Here is a 22,299-nt window from a genome sequence, read left to right as displayed (position 1 = left end):
GAAAACATGTCAGGTTGCATTGATGGAAAACAGTCACTTGGAGTATGTACGTGTCTGTACGTGGGGGATATGATGTGTGGTTCAGTGACATTCATGTGCAAATGTCCTGCAGAGCAAATTAAAGGAATAAAAAAAACCCCACATTTATTTTGTTTCTCTATCAAGAACTTGACTCAAGAAATAGTTGATGGAGTTGAAAATCAGTGGAGTAACAATTTAAGGGGATAGAAAATTAGCTTCTTTGTATCAGAAGACCGAGATCCATGTACTTGTAAGATTTTGGAAAAGTTCTCTATCACGTAGCATTTAAAATGGTTTGTGAAGAGCAGATCTTTTAAAACATTTTGCTGCCAGAGAATTAAGTTCTCAAAGCTGGCATTAATTTCAGTCTTATGTCAAGAGCCAAATGGATTAATAATGAAATATTAAAGGAAAGCACAGTCTCTCACTTAAATGTTTTTAATGGTAATAATGACTTAAGCCTTGATAAGAAAGCTGAAAAGGAATATTATTCCCATCCTGCAGTTCTCATAATAAATGAAACTTTCACACAGAGAATACAGTCTCCTTTAAGGCAAGTTCAGAGTAGGGCACGTCAGGAAGTGACTCAAACTTGATTAAAATTTCTCTTTATATATTCAGTCAGCACCTTATCTTGATTTTTCAAGTAGAAGAAAAATGAGAATTTTAAGCCTTAGTAAAACATTATGGAAATGTCAAAATCAGTAAACATTAAAAAGCCAAATTGAAGAGACAAATCAGTAAGTGACAATTAAGAACCTTCCAGATTTGATGCAAATCAACATACTGAATGATCAGACCTAAATGTGCCCAGTTAAGGACCATTTTTGGTTTCCATGTCTTTTCAAATGCAACTTTCCCAGGAATGTAAACACTGATTTTGATTCACAAAGTGAATTTTCTTTCAATTACTTCTGAATTTAAAGTAGAAGGGGCTGTAGTGGGTTTTGATGCTATTTTTAATTTCAAACGTCAAAAACATTTTATATTGGGGGTAGCTATATTAATTCCTACCAGGTCTTTGTTATCCTTCAATCGTTTTGAACCAGATGGGTAAAAACAAAATTTTTTAGAGTAAAATAAGTGTATAAACATACCTTTGCATAATAAATATGAAATCAGTACTTTGATATGAGTATTTAATGTTTATTTCTCCCCAATCCATTGATTTTATTTACATTATAATTATTCTCTAGGAATATTTTAAGTGTAAGAAAGCTTTTATAGGCAGGTATAGGTTTTATTTTGATTTTGATGCTAAAAATGTATTTACTTTGTATAGTTAACATAGCTCTCACTAAGTAATTTATCAAGGTGTTTATTAAAATATTCTTGATTATATCATTTTCCTGTTTTTAGTATATTAACAGTTTATTTTTGAAACATACCTTATTCTGATAACTATGAAGCTATCCTTTGAGAAGGTATACAGAATATTAACCTTGAATATTTGTACATTAGAAACTTTAAAAATCATGTTATTATGGGTCTGGAGAGTTAAAAAGAACATACTGCTTATATTATGACAACATGAAAAAAATCTCTTACTGATAAACTCTGTATTTCCATAAATTATTTTGTCTAATGGAGATATCTGAGATGGTATGTTAAATCTCCAGATTCCTTTTAAAGATGATTTTATCATTATGATGTTAATCTTGATAATTATTAGAAAAATTTTTAAAAATGCCTGGGATACCAAGAAAAAAATTGGAGTCTAGCCACATTTCCGTTGCTCTGCTGCAGCCTTCCAGGCATGTAACTGAACCTTCTTCAAAAGTACAGTCTTTAAAGGATGCGTTATATTCCAGCCCAATTATGTGCTGTTAGATTCTCAAGTGTAATTTGAGAATTCCAGCTTGAAGGACTCGGTGGATGCTGAAGCAATACTCCCAAATTGTGAAAAGGCGAGGAGCAGGTTGCAGGACTGGATGAGGGCGTTTGGTTGTGTGGGTTGGAAATGCTGAGTTGGATAGACTTCTGGCCTCGCGCATGTGGAGACGGCCTGTGGCGCGCTCTAGATGGGACCAGTGGAGAGGTGACAAGAGGCAGGCGCTTCCTCTTCTGGTGTCTGACATTTTTGTGTGTCACCTCACTGCATTTCATCCGGTTATCCTTGGAGCGTTCCTTTCCTCCATGCAGTTTTAGGGGGAGGTGGGCCAAAGTTTGCGTATCTCAGATGGGCTGTGTTCTGAAATAGTCTCCTTAGGTGCTTGATGGCTATGGTCAGGAAATCAAAGCTGGCACATACAGCTGTTTAATTACACAATATTGCTTGAATGATATCCACCAGCTGTATTATGTGTCATACAGTCCTGTGGAAAAAATTTCCCTAATGTTGTTTATCTCGCAGATGTTGAAGGTTAAACTTTCTAAATGACTCTCTGAAAATGAATACCTTTTTTTCTGCTGACTTTGTATTGTTGGGATTTGTTATTTATTCTTTTTTTCTTTTTTTCTTTTTAGGGCCACTCCCGTGGCATATGGAGGTTCCAAGGCCAGGGGTCTAATTGGAGCTGAAGCCACCGGCCTACGCCAGAGCCACAGCAACACCAGATCCGAGCCGCATCTGTGACCTACACCACAGCTCACGGCAATGCCGGATCCTTAACCCACTGAGCAAGGCCAGGGATTGAACCTGCAACCTCATGGTTCCTAGTCAGATTTGTTTCTGCTGTGCCACAATGGGAACTCCAGGATTTGTTATTGTTTGTAAATAAAGTGATAGACCCTCAGTGAACATCGAAGTCCTATTAATATTGAAAATTCCTGTTGAAAGAAAAGGGACACGCGAATTATATTTATTTTGATTCCTGCTGTTGCTGTTTTTCTTCTGTTGTTTGGAATACATAAACAGACTCTCCCCCCAAAACCAACCAACAAACAAAACTCTAGGCGTCTACATGTACGTTTTTCCCTCCTATATTTCTCAGAATCTGGTTTAGGTTTGTTTCAGGGCTGAAACAAGTGCTGCATAAAAATATTAGCAGCTGGTTCCAGGATTCATCTGGAAGGGGTGCAGATGCGCGGTTATCATGGATCTTGTTGTGGAACTTTGATGGAAATACAGTGCCTGTTATGATTAAAGGAATGCTCATTAGCAGTCTTAAAAAGTAACAGAAAGAAACACTGGAATATAACGTACACTTTTGTTTCCTGTTAGAAAGCAGAAGATGAGGATACTGTTCTCACACCTGATGGCACCAGGGAATTCCTGACGTTTGAAGTTCCGCTGAATGATTCAGGATCAGCCGGTCTTGGCGTCAGTGTCAAAGGTAACCGGTCAAAAGAGAACCACGCCGATTTGGGAATCTTTGTCAAGTCCATTATTAACGGAGGAGCAGCGTCTAAGGTAAGCAGATGTCATCTTGATCCAGCTTATGCTCATTCGCAAAAATGTTTAATTACAGCCCTGGTCCTGTTTTGGAAGCCTCTAAGCTGTAGGGGCAAAACCTATCCTCTACCCTCTTCGATTCAGTTCCTGTGGCCTGTGAATTAAACTAACAGAAGACAGATTAATGGGGAAAAGGTTACACATTTTATTGATGTTAAAATTTCCGATTTTATGTATACGGGAGCTCTACAGGAAAGAAGTGAAAACCCAAAGAAGTGGTTAGACTAGGAAGCTTATATACCATTTTAGCAAATGGTGATAAATAATGGAATCATGATTAGACAAAAGGTTTGGGCTTCCAGGGACGGTCAATTGTTGTGAGATGGTGAATATATGAGGGAAACCCGAGGTAGAAAAGGTTTATTTTGTAAGGTTTGTTCGGTAGACTTATCTCAGTGCCTGTCCTTCTCTGGTGGCGAGGGTTGTTCTCCCTCCCAGGTTTGGAGAAGAGGGGGCACCTTCACCTGGGGAACTTGATGCCCCACGTTCAGCCAGAAGGGGGACAGGACAGACCTTTCCTTCCGTGTCTGCCATTTCTCAGTTGCCTTCTGTTCACATAATCCCTCTGCCAAAGTGGTATGTTTTGGGGTGCCATTTTCTGATACCCTGGAGCCCATAAAGGTTTTCTGTTTTCTCGGCAATACCCGTTCCGTGAGCAGACAACTCCTGGCATCTCAGTGATCTCTCATTTCGCGATGGAACTCGCAGCTCCAGCTCCCCATTTATTTTGTCTCACAGAATTCACAGCCCCTGGTCATTCTAGTGAAATGAAGACTATCCATGCAAAGACTTGGCCCAGGTCCTGGCACAGAGCTGCCCTGCAGTGAAGGCTAATCCCCCGCCATGGGTCACTGCTCCAGTTTCCCAGTGTAGAGAAAATTTCCTGGCTGTCTGTGAAGGGGCCCTCCTCGGCCATTGTCTAATAGCCTGGAGCTTTTGCATGTCTTGGGTTGTAAATAACCTCTCTGGGTGTCTCTGGAAGCAGGAAAGTAATCACTTTGTGTCCTTTGAATTAGTATGCTATTTTGGTAAACAGATTATGATAATGACTTGATTTACAAATGTATAAATGATTGAAGTAGACACAGGCTGCCATGGCTGCTTACACATTATTATGCCGGTGTTCAATTGGGCGTAATCCATTAGTATTAAAGCGCCCCCCCCCTTTTCTTTTTGCTTTGTTCTTATTTTAATTTTTTTTTTAACTCAAGGGAAAGCAACTTCTTTTATTACAGACTCTTTAAGGGTACTTTTTACCTGCCTTCTTCCCAGGACGGGAGGCTTCGGGTGGACGATCAGCTGATCGCAGTGAATGGAGAGTCCCTGTTGGGGAAGACAAACCAGGATGCCATGGAAACCCTCCGCAGGTCCATGTCCACGGAGGGGAACAAGCGAGGCATGATCCAGCTCATTGTGGCAAGGAGAATAAGCAAGTGTGCTGAGGTAAAGCATGAGCAAGACGCAAGGGCCCTGGTGGTCGTAGGACCGAGGTCTGTCCTAACGCTGGGCAACCAAGGGAGAGCCCCGGGCTTTGCCCTATTATCTTTGCTCATCTAGAGTTTAGTGCACTGTCAGGGTACTGTGATTTGTTTTCTTAATTCTCTTGTCCAGATATTCCTAAGTGTGCCATTGTATTTCTGTTGTTACCCCAACCGATAGCACTGTCCTCTCAAAGGCACCTTGAGCTGAGTTCTCACCTTGAAAACTCACGCCTTCCTGCCTGGGCCTGCAGATTCTCTTCCCTTGAGCAGTGGCCAACCCGCGGGAGAAGCACCTAAGCAGCATTGCTTGTGCCCTGGCTTATGGAGAATGAGTGCCTCTTGCAAAGTCCCTCAAGGGAGAGAGTCTGTTTCTCCTGTGACATTGTCAGAAGTGTGACCGCTCCTTCCTCTCCCCCCACCCGGTCCCCCTTTCTCCATCACTGGAGGGCTGGCTGCTTTCCTCTGGAGAGCCTGCTTTTTCAGGGGTATCTCCTGCGTAAAGCCACGGTGGGTTCTGCGCTTGTGCTGCCCTCTCTCTCTGGTTAGGCGTGACTGGGAAGGTTTTTCTCTCCTGAAGGGTATGAACATTCGTTTTCCCAAAGAGTAGAAACATCCCAAGTAGAAACATACTTTCTTGTATAGCAGGGCATTTGCAAATTTAAAGGGCGTTGTATATAGATTTGTTCATTAGTATTAGAACCTGAAAAGAGTTTGTTCCAAATTCTTTTATAGAATACATGCCAGCTCTAGGAAACCGTTGGGACCTGCTTGTTGAAAGTGTGACGTTTTTGTGGTCTCTGTGTCTAGTGATGCTTAGCTCTCCCCATTTTTAAATCACCTAAAGCAACGATTAGCAAATCATACAAACTGGAAATTGTATCTCAACTGCTTAGGTGTTTTGCTTAATTTTATTTTATTTATTTATTTTTTTATTTTTTTTTTATTTTTTTATTTTTTTAAATTTTCCCACTGTACAGCAAGGGGGTCAGGTTATCCTTACATGTATACATTACAATTACAGTTTTTCCCCCACCCTTTATTCTGTTGCAACATGAGTATCTAGACATGGTTCTCAATGCTATTCAGCAGGATGTTTTGCTTAATTTTAAAAGCTGTGTTTATTATAAAAAGCAAGCTCTTCAGGTTGTGGTTGGGGCTCACCCAGCCCGATAATGCAATCAGATTTTGCCACATACCCTTGAGTGCAGTGGGTAGTCAGTGGAGTGGTGACCCGATTTTTAAATGTCTACTGACCATTTTTTATATTGTTTTTCTTTTCCAAATGCACCATGGCTTAATGATAATTAACACATCAATTTCCGTAACAACGAGAATACGATGTCACCTTAACTAAAAACCTCAGAGTGGAAAACCGTGGGAAATAACACATTTACATTCACATGATAAATGTAAACACGGATCTTTCAGAGTGGGCTACTGGATTGGTTTTCTTGGATAATAGTCTTTATTGGTTTCCAAGTCATTGACTGATGTTTGTCATGTAAGTCTTACAAGGAACTTGGTCAAAAATTCTCCACAGTAAGTTCACAGGACACATCGCTCCGTGTTTGGTATTCATAGGCTGTATTCATTTGACAGAGGTTCCCAGAGCATCATTTACATGTTAGGTCCTGGGGAGCCAGTGGCGATTACAAACAGATGGGGTTTCCTCTCTGGATGTTCTCCTGGACAATATGTCATAGTTTTAGTCTCTTTGTAAACAAACTAACATCTCTAGCACCTTCTCAAAGTTCTCCTTCAGAGAAAAGAACTGAATGTGATAGGAGGACTTAAAATGTAGGAAACGGAGGAGTTTCCATCGTGGTGCAGTGAGACCGAACCCGATGAGTATCCATGAGGATGTGGGTTCGATCCCTGGCCTCACTCAGTGGGTTAAGGATCCGGCATTGCTGTGAGCTGTGGTATAGGTCGCAGATGCAGCTCAGACCCGGAGTCGCTGTGGCTGTGATTCAGGCCGTCAGCTGCAGCTCCCTTTCAACCCCTAGCCTGGGAACCTCCTTGTGCTGAGGGTGTGGCCCTAAAAAGTGGAAAAAAGAAAAAAAAAAAAAAGTAGGAAATGGACTGATGGTGAGCATCGTGGATCCAAGCCTGCTTTACTCTGGTTTAAATGATTCCCTCTTGTTCCCCAAACAGACCTGTGCCAGCCTGAAAATGTTTTGATAAAAGCACTGATCTGATCCCCTGTTACCCTGGCAAACACTTGGCATTGGAATCCCACTGCAATATCTCTGCATCTCATTCACTTCCACATGTGAATTTGTGTGAATGAAAATGATTTAAGTAAGGGAAGAGCGGCAGTAGGCAGTAATAGACTTTAATATTCAATATTCTTTATGGTATCATTTTCATACATTGCTGGTTATTACTATTTCTTAGGATAGAGTAAGCTTATAAAGCAATTAGATCAAGGAAATCTTATCACGAGTGCTGTGCTTTCTTTGTAATACTAGCGAAAAGCCTTTTGTACTGACAGGGTTTAACTAGAGAATTATATGAAGACAGAAGAGCTTGTTTCAGCTTCCCGTAAGTCTTAAGACATGATTTTGCTGCTGTTGTACTTATATTATATATTACCTTTGGAAAAACATCTCCCTGAATTACTGGGGGGGGGATGTGTACATTACATTACCGTAAATATTGATATAAGCATGGGGCGTCTTGTCATGAATGAACCTCAGGCCGAGATAATGTGCTGAGTTCTCTCCTTCTGGGTCTATACATCAGCCCTGTGGTCCAGCCTTTGACAGCATCACAGAACTATATTTTACTAACTCATCTTTAAATCAAGGGATTGCATACTTAATTTCAAGCTAGAGAAGATGAAAATTTGCAAAAGAACATCTTTTGTGCATCTCTCCTTGCCCTCTCACATGGGGAAAGTGCTGTGTGTTTTCTTTCTTTCTTCTTTTTTTGTCTTTTTAGGGCCGCATCCGCAGCCTTTGGAGGTTCCCAGGCTAGGGGTCTAATCAGAGCTATAGCTGCCAGCCTACACCACAGCCACAGCAATGCCAGATCTGAGCCTCTTCTCTGACCTATACCACAGCTCATGGCAATGCTGGATCCTTAGCCCACTGAGGGAGTTCAGGCATGGAACCCGAGTCCTCACGGATACGAGTTGGGTTTGTTACTGCTGAACCACACCGGGAACTCCCTCATTACGTTTAACAGTTGTCACCTCTGCACTGGGGATCGCCTTCCCCTGCGCTTCCCTGGTCTTTGTCCCCATGTAGCACGTGGCAGACATTCTCTGGAAGGTAATTCTGTCTCTTCCACTGGACCTCTCAGGCATCTGTGACCACTGCCTCGGTCCTGAATCCCTTCCTCCGGGCTCTCCATCTTTCTCCTACTTGACTCTGGCCCTCTGTCTCCTCAAAGGCTGCGCTCTTCCACCTGTTCCTTTACTGGTGGTGTTTCTCGAAGCATTTGCTGGGCACTGTCTTCTGCACATGCACCCTGGGGGACCTTTGTCGCCTGGTCCTCAGGCCCCACGTTGTGATGAATCTGGTGTTCCTTCTTCTACGCTCGTTCCAGATCCCTCTCTCCAGCCGCCCACAGAGATGTCCGCTGGTGTGTCTCTCAGGCACCTGTACTTTTTCCTCTCCGAAACCTGTTGCTCCTTGAGCTCTTGATCAACCCTTCTCCGCATCCCCCTCGAAATAGCGCCACCGTTTCTTCAGCTGTAGAAGCTGGAAGCCTGGGGTGGCTCTGATCTCTCAAATGCCTTTCCTGTCTCCGTAGCCGCCTCTTCTGGACCCTCTCCTTTCTTCTGCCCTCCTCTCCCTCCCCTGCCGTTGCCCAGGTTTGGCCCCATCATCTCTCGGGGCTTTCTGCTGCAGCTCCCTGAAGGACCTCTCGCCATCATTCTCTGCACCGCAGTAAAGCACATCTTCCCACAAACTGATCGTGTCACTCCTTGCCGAAATCCCTTTGAGAGCTTTCCATCCTCTACAGGATGGTTCCAGTCTCCAGAAAAGATTAATGTAGTTCCCGTTAGATGTTCTAACAAGACCAGGTAACAAAATTAATATTTTGGCAGTAATTCAGATTTTCTTTCCTGTCTTTAGATCTAATGCTCTTGGAGTTCCCGTCGTGGCTCAGTGGTTAATGAATCCGACTAGGAACCAAGAGGTTGCAGGTTCGATCCCTGGCCTTGCTCAGTGGGTTAAGGATCCCACGGTGCTGTGGCTCTGGCGTAGGCCGGCGGCTACAGCTCTGATTAGACCCCTAGCCTGGGAACCTCCATATGCCACGGGAGCGGCCTGAGAAATGGCAAAAAAGACAAAAAAATAAATAAATAGATCTAACGCTCTTACGTAAATATTTAAAAACGTTTCATAAGCAGTAATTGTTTCCTGAAAAAGGAGAAAAGAGATGGTTTCCTCTTGGTTTGTGCTTCTGAAGGATAACTTTTTTGACTTCTTTTCCATTGGAAAAAATCCATAAAGCAAGAGGCAGAAACATTGGTATCACAGCAAAGGATGAATTTGTTGAGGACTTTGAAGAACATCGGGAAATGGGAGTAAACACCTGACATCCTTCCTTGCATATTGAAAATAACCTGTGTGGGAGCTCCCCTTGTGTCTCAGCAGAAACCGACCCAACTAAGTATCCTTGAGGATGTAGGTTCGATCCCTGGCCTCGCTCAGTGGGCTAAGGAACCAGCATTGCTGTGGCTGTGGTGTAGGCTGTTAGCTGTAGCTCTGATTCGACCCCTACCCTGGGAACCTCCATGTGCCACACTGGTGGCCCATGAAAGAAAGAAAGAAAGAAAGAAAGAAAGAAAGAAAGAAAGGAAATAAGAAAGAAAAGAGCCTGTATGGGAGAAGCAAGCTGATTTTACATGTTCCAAAGAAATTCATTTTTATAGGAATTATGGTAGTTTGGCATAGGGTGCAGTCATTTAGTCATTTTGTTATATCTCTGTTAGACATGATTTCTTGTAAACGCCTTTCTTGGTCCCAACAGAGAATAAGACGAAGGAAGTTTTGTCTGAGACCCCATATTGAAGAATATAGTTACCAAGCGCTGTTTTAATTTAATTATTTTTTTAAGAAGGAATAAAAGTTTTTATTTTCAGATGACATCATCGTTTACATAAAAAATCCTAAGGAATCTACAAGGCAATTACTTTAGAACAAATAAGTGAATTTAGGAAGGTCACAGAACGGTAGGCGAAGATCAATTTTATTTATATGTACTAGGAATAGACAATTTGAAAATAAAATAAAAGTGTCAGATACTATAATATCAAAAACCATAAATTACTTAGGAATAAACTTAACAAAATAGGCAAACTCTGTACACAAGAATTCTATAAAAGACCCCTGAAAAATTGCAGTAGAGGGATATATGATTAGCGGGGTCAGTATCAATGAAGGGTCATTTCTTTCCAATTGCTCTGTAGCATAGCAACATCTAATTAATAGTCATAGCAGGCATTTTTATAGCAGTGGACAACTGGACTACTAATTGGGATGATTAATTTGTATATTATTTGTTATTAATAGCATATATCGCTATTCTTATTGAATCTATATGAAAATATAGAACTGGAAAAACTATTTTGTGATGGAATATCATTGGTGGCTTTTGGGTGGATTGGGATTGAGTGGGAAATGATTTGAAGGACGTTCATAGCAATGTCCTTTATCCCGATAGGGGTGGGTTTAGAAATGTGTCGGAACTCAGTGAACTGACGGCGGACTATTTGAAGATGAACTCTCTCTCTGGGTGTCCTCCTCTTAGAATCAGAAAGCTCCATTAGAATAGGAAGGGGCCCACAGTATCATTTTTGCTTCTCTTTATGTATGAAGACTAAACACCGAGAGGTCAAATGCCATGCAAGGCCAAGGTGGTGGCCGCGCATAATTAAGAGGCACGTTAGAGAGTCTCATTGACTGCGAGTGTGACTTGTTCAGGCAGGTGATTTCCCAGCTGTGCTGGGAAGTAGTGGACAGTGAACAGGTGAGTCCTGGCCTTCGACAGAGGTCAGCTTCGGGTCTGCCACATCTGGGCTCACCTCACCCTCCAGTCCTCGCCGCTGGCCATGTGAAGGACCTTAACCGTAGGTCCCCCTGAGAGCAGAGCCCAGAACTGGATGCCGAAACCCTGCCACTCCTCTCCAAAGCTAAACCTTGTCTGTCCTTTTATTCGTTGTTTTGTGTTTACATTTCAGTTGGGTGTCAGAACTTTCTACACTGTGTGGTTGGCATCTCTGTCAAATGTCTTTTACTTGCAGTGTTGTGCTGTGCAGGCTTTAAAGGCCTGCTTCCACGTGGCCTAAAGGTATCAGATCTCAAAACTGGGTTAAGAAAATCTAAGTCATTCACTCAGAAACAACTTTATTCACCTAATTATTCACCTAGTGTCTGCTCTATGCCAGGAATTGAGGATAAAATAGAATAAGCTTACAAAGACTGAAGTGTCGGATAATAAGATTGTGCCTGCTACTAACTAGGACCCAATTTTAGGTTTGCTGAAGGGGATTAGGGCTGTATCCATGCCAGCTTTTCATGCCAGTTTGTAGTTGAGTTGGTGGTATAGATTTCCTTGATGCGAAAGACATAATTTGACGCGCTAATGCACATTTAAACAACATGAGATTTTACTAAGCCCCGTCGATATCGTCTTAGTTTTTTTTAAAGTAAATCAATATTTTACCTTTTTCTAGGAAGAGTAGGCCAAGTGTATAATACAAAGCATGTTCACTGGACAAAGTCCAGTCTTTTGTTATTAAAAAGCATTTACCGTTTTCTGATTATAAAAGCAATATATCTTTGAATATCTTTTTAAAGAGTGTACCATATTGTTTTTAGATATGGGGTAATTCCTGCTTTTTATGCCTTAGGTAATGAAGTCCCAATAAATGTTTTTAGTTTTTTGTGTGTTTCTTTCTTTCTTTCTTTTTTTTTTGCTTTTGAGGACTGCATCTTTGGCATATGGAGGTTCCCAGGCTAGGGGGTCCAATCAGAGCTGTAGCAGCCAGCCTACACCACAGCCATAGCAATGCAGGATCTGAGCTGTGTCTGCGACCTCCACCACAGCTCATGGCAATGCCAGATCCTTAACCCACTGAGTGAGGCCAGGGATCGAACCACAACCTCATGGTTTCTAGTCGGGTTCTTTTCTGCTGTGCCATGGTGGGAACTCCGATAAAAGCTGATAGGCATAAATCTTTATTATTCACTTAGCTTATTATTTTGAGAGGATGGTGACCACAAAGCAAAATAAATGGCCTGATCAAAGAGTACAGGGTATGGTTTCCACATTACTTTGGAAGAAGGCCGTCACTTTATGCTGCTTCCCAGGATGAGTTATCTTGCTACAATCAAGTCCTGATTTTTCTTTCACGGGTCAAAGGCTTTCATGTTTTCCTAGGGCTGGAGCTGAGGGCAGTCCAACACAATTGCTCCTGCTTGAGACTCAGTTATGTTGGACTGAGGAACATCTTTGCAGTTGAAAGAGCGAAGTGAAAATTGCCATTCTTCTATTTTGGTGTCGTCTTCTAATGAAGCCTAATTTGATAAGGTTTTTATAGAAGGAGACTTTGAAAGGGCCTAGGAGCCACCCAGATTGCAGGAAGGCCTGGCTACTCTTCCAGGACAGCCCTTCTCAGAGTGGCTGTCCTCCTGCTCCCATGCAATGCATTCCTTTTTCTCAAAGGCCTTTGCTTGCAACCACAAAAAAAATCGTCAAAATCTCTATAGCTGAAGATTTAAAACAAAGCTGTGTACCCCAATCAGTTTTTTTTTTAAAGAAATTAAAAGGCATTGTATCTTCTGTTAAATATTTATGTAGGAGGCCATTGATGTCTTCATTTAAATCTGTCTTTTGAGATGCAAATTAGACGTGGTTTAGGGAGGTAGGGGAGGGGCAGATGCTTTCCCATGAACGTGTTCCAGTGCGAGGTTTCTCAGGAACAGGCATCTTATTGTTTTTCTCCAGAAAGCCTGCATGTGCTATTTTTTTTAAATGGAATTTTTATTTGACTTTATACAATTCTAAAAGAGCCTCTTGGGGTATTTGGGGATTTCTCATAAAGGTGCTTTATAAAGATTTTTATCATCTAGAAAATTGTGGCGTTATACAGTTCAATTAAAAGTATTTGTTAAGCAAACTTGAGGCTGTGTTGTCTGTCTTATGATAAAATAAGTGAACGTGCAGGATGCAGGTCTGGAGTGTGGAGCCGTGTATAGCAGGTCTCTTTGATGCATGTGCCCGTTAAAAAAATTCACCCGTGCCTGTTTTTAAAGGTAGTGGGTATTTGCTGTGTTTCTGTTTTTACCTCCGCAGGGTACCTTGGCGTTTAAGCATAGTATTCTTTCAGAAAATGTTCTTGTATTTTTTTTTTTTTTACATCAGAGACCTTGAATATTTAATTTACTTTTCAGTAAAGCTGTCAGTTGTAATCTGCGATTAAAAAAAAAAAAACTAATAAAACAAATCCTCATTTCACAATTTAAACCTTGTTGAGTCTAATTCACTAGCACGGCAAGTTTATTATTCTCCCGCAGTTTGACGTGCCTCCAATTGTAATTGTGTTGACCCTTCAATGCATTAAATTTCCCCAGTGCTTATCAAACTGGGCGCGATAAGTCTACAGTTTGGAACTTCATTAAATATCTCATTTATATTAAACAGATGATAGCTTCTAACAGAAATAATAATTCGTTCAGACGAAGGAGCCACAGTTGCGGTTTCATCTGTTTGGAATGTGCGGTCTTTTCTCCACTTTGCTGGGCTGCGCTGTGCCCCCGCCCCCACCCTCCCTGCCTCTGGCTGCAGGCCAGCTCCAAGGCATCAGAAGATGTCAGTGACGGGGTGACCCTCCGAGCCCACCTCGGGAGGATTTGTGTGCTTTGCTCCTCCTTGAAGCAGATGTGTAACGGCCTCACTTGCATAGAGTTCTCACTCATGTTTTTCTCAAGTATGTAACTTACAAGGCACAGGTGTCTTCAAGAATGCCACATCCTCTTTTAATTCTGGTGATAGACATCCACCTCTCTTCTTCGCTTATCTAGCAGATTGTCTGTGTGAAATGGGCATCTTTTTTCCGCTTCATTAGAATATTAGGTCTTCACATCCGTATTATCAGTATACCCTGGGGTTTATTTGCTCTCCGTGACTGTCTCCTTCCGACGATCACAATGAGAGAATGGGGTGACGGTTTCTAATTTCACGGAAGACATTGAGGCTCAGTGTATTATTTAAGACCCCCGCGCTGACAAGTGATCTTTCGGTCCTAGAGAGTCATTCTCCCGGCTCCCACACCAAGGTGTGCTTGTGGGGTGGTGTATTTACACACTCAGTATCAAAAGGACAGTTCCAGCTTCCACTCTGATGATGGGAAGGCATGTCTTGCGCAGAGCAATATCTCATAAGGAATTCGGAATTAAACCATAACTTAAATTGACTTCAGCAGATCCTAACCACCCAACTGAAACGAAAAAAAAAAGGCAACAAGATGCGTCTGGAAAAAAAAGCCTTTAATATACATATTTTTCCTCCAGTGGTTGAAATCTGACAGAACTTCATGGGAGGCACAGTGTAAAGTGGCACAGAAAGTTGGTCATTAGGCAGAGCTGTCATCACAAATTATTTTGGTACAGGGTGAAAAGTTCTACTTCATTTGGTACCCAGTTGGATGCAGGCCTTGGGCAAGTTGTTATAATTCCCACATGCTGCTAATGGGCCTCCAGTTCTGATTTTTTTTCCCTGGCTCCCCCCTTCTCTATAGCTGAAGTCACCTGGGAGCCCCTCTGGACCCGAGCTGCCCATTGAAACGGTGTTGGATGAGCGAGAACGAAGGATTTCCCATTCCCTCTACAGCGGGATTGAGGGCCTTGACGAATCACCCACGAGAAATGCTGCGCTCAGTAGGATAATGGGTGAGTCAGGTAAAACCCTGTTTATCACATCTCACTCTTATGCTTTTACTGGTTCATGGAGAGGTTATTAATGTAATATTAATGTAAAGGAGGCCATGTTTTCAAGAGGAAAAGGAGCAGGTTCATTCTAATCCTCCAGGAAGTGTTAATGTGAAGAGAGTCAATACATTGATCTTGTTAAGTGAGTTTTAGATCCTGTAACATGCGAAGAGAGAAAAAGAAGGGGGTCGCACAGAAGTGTTTCCCAGTGATCAAGAGATGCTCAGAGTGTTTGAGATGAGAAGTGAAGCTGTGTTTTTTCAAGAAAAAAAAAATCAAAATATTGTGGTTTATGGCAAGAAAGATTGAAACGTTATGGAATCACAATAGCACCGTTTGGAGGGAGAGGCAAAAAATACATGTATACATGTACATGAACTATTCAAATTAGGTGATTTGTACTTAATAGGATGTTAGCATTTTTTAATTGCATCTCTACTTTTTCAAAGCCTAAATTTAAAAATCCTGAAACTAGTTTTGTGCATCCTTTGTTTGGATTCAGCCCCATACTGTCTGCGTGGCCCCAGTGGGTAATGAGGTTATTAGCACGTGCTCAGCCGCGGTTCAGCTCTCTGCTAACAGATCCGGTTAATAAAGACTTGCTCTGCCACCAGAGTGGCTGGATTTACCGAGTTGCTCATCTTGGGATTAGCTCGTGAGAGTTTTCAAATTTAAAACGAAAGACGCTGTTTTGATTAAAATAGCACGTGACATAAACCACCTTCATTGCTGGTATGTTTCGCAAGCCTTGAATAAGTACAGCCTTAAATTGAACTCATTTGGAGTACATTTAGTGGAGGTTTTATAGAAGTCTCCATTAGGAAGCTTCACTGGAATGGGAATTTGTTTCCTTCATCCGTGGATGTTTATGGAAAGCCTGCTGTTGGCAAGACATACACTTTTGCTCTAGGTACAAAGAGGAGTGAGAAATAGTCTGCCTTCAAAGAACTTTCTGCCGAGTGTGATAGGAAATACATATGAACGTGACTGGTAGAATTTTCTGTTCTTCTTCCTCTAATCCTTCTGGCTTTCTTGTTGGGAAAACCTGCTCAATTCCCCACTTCTTTTTTTGTCACGTATAGAATGGAGACATGTCAGTTCTCTGGTTTAATTTCGATTTTTTTTATTGTTGTTGTTTTTGTTTTTTTTTTCCTTTGCTTGCTTGGCATAGTGCAGGTAGGGGAAGGATGCTAAAGATACTGCACACCTGTCAGGTGAGCGGCATTGCACATGGTTTGTGAGATGAACCTTCGCTTACTAATGACCACCCCCCTCACTTCGGCTGGGTTTTCCATACTTGTCCTGGTTTCGGTGTGAGGCTTTCTCTTTGTTAAATACTTCTTAGTTGATGAAAAGTCAGACCCCTTGACAGAGAACGAGAGTGCATGTGCCCCTGGATCTGTGTGCATACAAAGTGATTCGCTGTAATTTCCCCTTTATTATAGGAACGTAGGACTTGCCATACTGAATCAGACCATTGGTCCACCAGCTCCTGTAACCTGCATCCTGCCTCCAACCCCTGATGCTTCAGAGGAAGGCGAAAAACTAAAACTAAAACACAGACAAAAAAACCCAAAACCAAACCCAATTCACCTAGTGACCTTTGGAAATGCTGTATATATGGGTTGGGGATTTTTTTTTTTTTTTTTTTTTTTTTTGGCCGCACTCACAGCATGCAGAAGGTCCCGGGCCAGGGATTGAACCTGTGCCACAGCAATGACCCGAGCCACAGCAGTGACAACGCGGGATCCTTTACCTGCTAGGCCACCAGGGAGTTCCCAGGTTTCCTTCCTTTTCTTCAGTCTCTTGCCCTGGTTTTGTCAGAGACGCCTCATTAGGCTTTTTAAGTTTGCATTATAGGTGGCATGGTTTTCCCTTCCTTCTGCTAGAGGTGAATTGGACTTTAAAATTCCAGATGCTTCTCCTGGGGTAGTACCGTCCCTCATGGCTCTGTGCTTTGTCCTGTCTGGGTGTACCCTTTGGGATTGGGGTAGGGTTTACAAACCTCATACTCTTTGCTGGTAGGTCAAGTGGATATTGAATGATTTGGATATTTTCTTAAGACAGTTTTTTACATATTGTACTGGAAACTCAGGGTCCTATATAGTTTTATCCTGAGAAATGTATATGCTTAATTTGATTTATCTTGAGTTTTACAAATCTGAGAATTTCTCAGTCTTTGTCCCTCCCTCTTTCAGTATTTTTGGCCCTAAGAAACAAACACTGTTAACGCCGCATCCCACTTAAAGGTAGAAATCCTGCAAAAGATATACCTTGCAACAAGATACCAAAACAGAGTACCAAATATAAGGAGTTAAAGCACTGAATCTCAGTTAACCTAAACCAGTAGCAACAGTATTTACTGATCAACACAGGGTCTGGGTGCATGGAAATCTCCCAGACAGATCTTGTTTGGTTAATGGTTGTTTTCTATGCCTTTAGGTTAACTCTTATATAGACCCCAGGGGAGGTAGTGGTGCTTCCTGATCTGCTATGATTCACATAGAACTTTGTACTGAAATTCCAGCTGACTACATCAAGAAATGATTAATTTTATGTGGACAGGGTACATTCTCACAAAGAATGTTCCTTCTGTGGGACTCTAGACCCAAAAGGAGCCTTGAGGCTCTCTGACTCATTTCTGTGGGAACATATCCCAGGAGAGAAGCTTCCAAAAACTAGACCAAAAAAGGAAAAGATTTTGGAGTTGGAAGGATGTCAGATATCATCAGCCACACTTTCCCACTTAACAGATAAAAGAACTAAGTCCCAAGATCCCATGACAATTTTTGTTTGATTTGTTCTTGGTTATTTCCTCTTTCTAAAAATAATCCTCTCTGGGGAATACTGGGATCACACAATAAGTGTTAGTGACATTCATTTTTTTTATTCCCGTCAATTTTTAAGTATCCACATTTTTAAGTAACTGGCATTAGACAGTCTACAGAATCTGTTCCATTCTGGCAATGACTGTGATTTAAAAATCAAAGAAGTTATCTTTGAAATAATCTTACAAATCAGGTACTCCAGCCTACTTAACTTCTGTTCAGGGGATTTATGGACCAAAGACATTAAGTGACTGCTCTGAAGCCCCAAACTTTCTGTGCTTCTGAACCCAAATTACAATGTATATTTTTTTCTGAGTCATGAGTCCCACAGTTCCTGGAAGCCAATCGATCTTCTTAGCTTTTGGTGGGGTCAGCCAGACTTGCAACCAAAGGCAAGATTTCTCCAGAAGTCGTCTGTAGTGGCTGACTTTCCACTATTCTGGATCTTAAAGGATTAATCTTGGACATTCATCAAGAAGGAATCTGCAGTGAACCTACGTAGGATTTCTTCCTTTCAAAAGCCTTAAAAATATTTTACAAGTTGCTAGACCATCCTAACTATTACTGTTGCTAACAAGCTCCTCTCACCAACATGTTCACTTCATAGGACACATTGCAAGCTGACATTTGGGAGCATGGAGCATTAGCTTTTTTCCAATTTTTTTTTTTTTTTTTAATCTGAAGAATTTTTCTGTTTAAAACAAAACTGAAATCTGTTATATCCATTTTAGAACTTAATCGCTGTAGTTTTTACATCCATACACTCGTGGTGAGTTTAAAAAATATGTCTGTTCAGAATACTTTGATCTTGTTAGAAATCCACCATAGAAAAATGGAACTTTAATGTTATTTTGATGTGAGTCAAATCATTGGCAAATTTTTCCTCCTTTCATGGGTTTCTAGTGTCATGCATGGTGTTGCCTTCTATGTAAATGTACCAATGAATAAATGTTTAGTAAACAGTCATTCTGTATCTCATTGTTTCACTCTGTGCAGTATAAATCTTCATTTGTTGGTTAACTGGTTGAGGAAAGGGGAAAGTTTATCTACCAAAAAAACAGATCAAAGCCTTCTGAAGTCACCCTTTGAAGCTTTCACATTTATGATGTGCCAAGTACCAGCAAACATAATTGGGAGTTATTGTCTCGGTGGAGTTTGGTAGACTCTGTAATTTGGTAGTTTAGTTCATGACGCCCAATATATTCCCTGGATCTGGATCCCAAAACAATATTCCTGGCAAGTTGTTGAAAAGTAGAAAATGGATGGAAAGTATGTCTTCTTAAGCCTTTGGAATCATGGGTGAGAAGAAAAAAAAAAAAAAAAAAAGCTGAATTCTTGTCTCCTGTTAATAGGGAAACTTTGTGCCGTGTATTTTTGTATAAAATTTCAGATCACTTGAGGAAAGATATTTCTACTCAAAACAACATTGAAAAGAATTGTCACACAAAGAACTATGTAGTGTTCCATATTGCTCGTTAGGCTGTCTCTGTGAATAGATTGTGCAGAAGAGTTTTCATTTTTGTGTTTAGAAATGAGTGCACTATAGTTACACCATGACTGTTTCTTCCAATAAATTTTGCTTGTGTGAGGACATGACATTTAACACCATGACTTGTGCCTTGTCAGTGGTGAGCTTTCAGGGGTAGTTTGGGTTTTGTAGTGCTATACACTTTTGAGGAACAAAAGTATATCTTGAGAGGGGACTATTTCTTTGCGTAATAGTGCTAGAATGTCCAACCTTATTTATGAGTGATGTTTTATTGAACAGATTTCTGTCTTTCTGCACTAATATCCTAAAACTTGAGTAGGCATAAGTGAGTGATTTGAATTCAGGAAAGGGAAACAATGAAGTATTAAATTTGATTTATATTCTTATCATGAGCATGGATAAAAAGTTGCTAGTGTTCACAGTTTGCCAAAGTGGATGCATTTCAGATCAAAATGGAGAGTGTTTTTCTTGATAACTTGCCAAGTAGAGGCTGCACTGAACATAGGCTATTTCTATGATGGAGCAGTTGATACTAAACAATGAATGAATTTGAGATTTCCAGCAAGTTTGCTGTTGAGGGTTGTCCTGAAAAGATATCTTAATAATGTTTGCTCCTTTGTTGAAATGTCTAGAATAACATATATTTTAAAAAATCCTTCATGCCTACATCTGCCACTGCCAAATTTCCAAAAATTATTGATTACACATTGGCCTTAAAATGAGAGTGTTTCCATCATCCTGTAACGTGATGGGAAAAGTGTCCAGTCTCCTTGCTTTGTTGGGGGAGCCCTGCCAGTGGACCTGCATCACCCTGGGGTACATGTTTCTCTGAGTACAGTCTTTCACGGGGTATTCATGTGAACCAAAACCTGGCCCAGAGGAAGGTTCTTGCTCAGAGGAAGTACAGCACAAGATTTGGGGAGCAAACCAGAAGAACTACAAGCATTTGGGGGAGGAAGATGGCCTCTTCCTTATCTTAATTTTTTTTTAATTTAACTTTAGTCGATTTATAATGTTGTGCCAATTTCTGCTGTACAGCAAAGTGACTCAGTCACACACATGTGCACACACACACACAGATATATTCAATTCTTTCATTTTTTTTCCATCATAGTCTATCCCAGGAGACTGGATATAGTTCCCTGTGCTTTAAAGTAGGACCTTGTTGTCGATCCATTTTAAATGTAATAGTTTGCTTCTACTAACCTTAAACTCCGAGTCCATCCCATTCCCTCTCTCTTCCCCCTTGGCAACCACAAGTCTGTTCTCTATGTCTGTGAGTATGTTTTGGAGATAGGTTCATTTGTGCCATATTTTAAATTCCGCATATTAGAGATAGAATATGGTATTTGTCCTCTTTCAGACATTTCACTTAGTAGGATAAGCTCTAGTTGCACCCAGTTTTATCTGTCTTTAAGGATTTGGGACCTTGAATCATAATTTTGTCCCAAGAAATATAAATGTCTCTCATTCTGATCCATGAACCTGAACAGACTTTTTGGAAAGAATCTGATCATTATAGACTTCTGGGTCTTTGCTTACTGACAACACTATATCCTGCTTAAATAAATCAGAATTTATAAGCTCCCCTGATTTGGCCTGAAAACTTCTGGGCAGTGAGATCTGAATCTTTTCTCTTTGAGAAAACTCCTGCCATCTCCCCACAATCTTGCTGCTGCATGCACTCATCTTTGAAGTGTCCCCTGAGTGCACTTTTGACTTTTCTCCATCGTGTGTTTAGTGATGGTGTGGCCAGTCTAACATCAGTGTCATCATTTCGTCTAGCAGAAAAGATCACATACGTCATTCAAAGCCCATCTCTGATGTTGACTTTTGTTACGATTCCAAGCATCTTCTGACTCCAGCTACCCAGGCGGTGACCAGCACTGGCGAATGCCAGCACACTCTGGCATATCACTCACGGCACCAATCAATTCCCACTTTATCCGTCCGTCTCCTCCTCCAGGGTGTGAGCTCTTGAGGGGCAGAGATGAAGTCTTTCATACAGACCTGCTAGGTGGTTCACGCCCAGTGAATGAATGGTTGAATCATTGATGTAAATCTGCAGGGCTTCCCTCCAAATTTCCTGATAAAAATTTCCAAAGGACGTTAACCACGTAGCATCGATGTGGCATTTCCACATTACAGGTCATTCTGGAGATCATCTCTGGCCTTAGGACACGTCAAACCAGAGACACTGCACAGGGCACCCAGAGCCTCATAGCTGTGATGTCAGAGGAAGGAAGACACTGGAGGTCTCCATCTGACCTTCATTTATGAAAACTCCATCTTCTTCATTTAGTTTTGTCCTACCAGCTGGAGCAGATTTGGGGAATGTAGACTTTTTCTAGTGTAGCCAAGAATTAAGATGATCCCCCTTAACCCTTAGATGGATGTCTAGAATTTCTCTTTCTTTTTTTTTTTTCCCACTGGACAGGTAAATACCAGCTGTCCCCCACGGTGAACATGCCCCAAGATGACACTGTCATCATAGAGGATGACAGGTTGCCGGTGCTTCCTCCACACCTCTCTGACCAGTCATCTTCCAGCTCCCATGATGATGTAGGGTTCGTGACCACAGATCCTAGCACCTGGGCCAAGGCTGCCATCACTGACTCAGCAGACTGGTAAGAAGATGCCAGGGTTGCAAAACTTTAGTCCATTGCACTCACCCTTGATGTGATGTTTAAATGATCTGTCACTGGAACAGATCAGTTTTTGCTTCTTTTTTTTTTTTTTTATAATAATGTTCTGTTTTCATGATTTAATACTCTTCATTATCCCTCTTTTAACAAAAGATTCGCCCAATCTCATAAACCTGCCCAATTGTTTCAGCCTTTTCAGGGCTATGCTTAATAATTGAGCCAAACCCAGAAGAAAACTACCACTAACCAAAAAGCCCTACTCATTGATTTAGTTTTTCTATGAATTATTTTAGAGACGGATAATTTTTTTTTTTTTCTTTTTTTGCTGTGCCCATAGCCATGTGGAAGTTCCCAGGCTGGGGATTGAAACCTCACCACAGCAGTGACCAGAGCCGCTGCCGTGACAATGCCAGATCCTTAACTCGCTGTACCACAAGAGAGCACCTAGAGCAGTGTGAATTTGATGAGTCGTTTTTCTATTAAATAAAGTCTCA

At 41.3% G+C, this 22,299-nt stretch overlaps 1 protein-coding gene across 1 annotated transcript in view; it reads left to right on the top strand.

Moving 5' to 3' along the window:
* Window positions 1-22,299, top strand: part of PARD3 (par-3 family cell polarity regulator) — a 632,416-nt gene that overhangs the window by 384,651 nt on the left and 225,466 nt on the right. The window contains 4 exon segments of the mRNA XM_021064231.1: window positions 3,185-3,373; window positions 4,688-4,858; window positions 14,654-14,804; window positions 21,598-21,787. Of these exon segments, the coding sequence (XP_020919890.1) occupies window positions 3,185-3,373; window positions 4,688-4,858; window positions 14,654-14,804; window positions 21,598-21,787 (701 nt within the window).

This window comes from Sus scrofa, chromosome 10 (genome assembly GCF_000003025.6).
Source record: "Sus scrofa isolate TJ Tabasco breed Duroc chromosome 10, Sscrofa11.1, whole genome shotgun sequence".
Taxonomy (NCBI): Eukaryota; Metazoa; Chordata; class Mammalia; order Artiodactyla; family Suidae; genus Sus; species Sus scrofa.
The sequence above is the reverse complement of the archived record's forward strand: the minus strand, read 5'-3'. Positions and strand labels throughout refer to the sequence as shown.